The sequence below is a fragment of the Habropoda laboriosa genome, unplaced genomic scaffold, assembly GCF_001263275.1.
Source record: "Habropoda laboriosa isolate 0110345459 unplaced genomic scaffold, ASM126327v1 scaffold41, whole genome shotgun sequence".
In the NCBI taxonomy this organism is placed as follows: domain Eukaryota; kingdom Metazoa; phylum Arthropoda; class Insecta; order Hymenoptera; family Apidae; genus Habropoda; species Habropoda laboriosa.
In genome coordinates this window covers 1,387,228-1,388,009 of record NW_017100164.1, presented here as the reverse complement: position 1 = coordinate 1,388,009, position 782 = coordinate 1,387,228, and the positions used below count along the sequence as shown (strand labels likewise).

At 30.6% G+C, this 782-nt stretch overlaps 1 protein-coding gene across 1 annotated transcript in view; it reads left to right on the top strand.

Moving 5' to 3' along the window:
• The window catches only part of LOC108578543 (serine/threonine-protein phosphatase 2A regulatory subunit B'' subunit gamma-like), a 2,096-nt gene extending 1,538 nt beyond the window's left edge, over positions 1-558 (top strand). Inside the window, exons 6-8 of the mRNA XM_017941902.1 lie at positions 4-146; positions 225-352; positions 447-558. Of these exons, the coding sequence (XP_017797391.1) occupies positions 4-146; positions 225-352; positions 447-558 (383 nt within the window). The remainder of the gene's footprint in view (positions 1-3; positions 147-224; positions 353-446) is intronic.
• Positions 559-782: the final 224 nt, after the last annotated feature.

Genomic DNA, 782 nt, shown 5'->3' with positions numbered 1-782 from the left:
GAGAAATGGATTATAAGACATATTTAGACTTTGTATTGGCGTTAGAAAACCGACATGAACCACAAAGTTTACATTATTTATTTAGAATTCTTGATATAAATAATCGTGGTTATTTGGACACTTTTTGCCTTAATTATTTTTTCCGCGTACGTATACATATAAATATTTTGTACAAACTTTTTATTTTGCGGTATACGTTATTAACAACTTAATCTGCATTTCAGGCAATACAAGAGCAAATGACAATGCATGGTCAAGAACCAGTAAGTTTTGAGGATGTTAAAGACGAAATATTCGATATGGTAAAGCCAGCAGATCCGTGTAAAATTACATTACAGGATTTACTATCCTGGTAAATAATTGTTCACTCTCTTATAAGCCTATAATTGTCTTCCCGAGTAAAGATAAAAGATTTTCTAATCTGTTCTATGATTCATATTTTCCAGTGGGCAGGGTGATACAATGGTCAGTATTTTAATAGAATTCCACGGCTTTTGGGCGTATGAAAATCGTGAAGCTATGGCAGCTGATACCGGCGATGAATCATCCCACGTTTGAGAGACAACAGATTCATAAAATGTAACATTCCTGATTGCACTGATTAGATATGTGTGCAATTCTTAATGGTATTCAAAAGAAAGAAGTATTAGTTATTCTGTCTCTGATATTATATCAGAAATACTAAAATATTTACAACGTAATTTGTGGATGTATTAAATAAACTGACAATTTTTTAATAAAAATATTTTTTTATAAACTGTCACCTGTTATTTTTATTATTT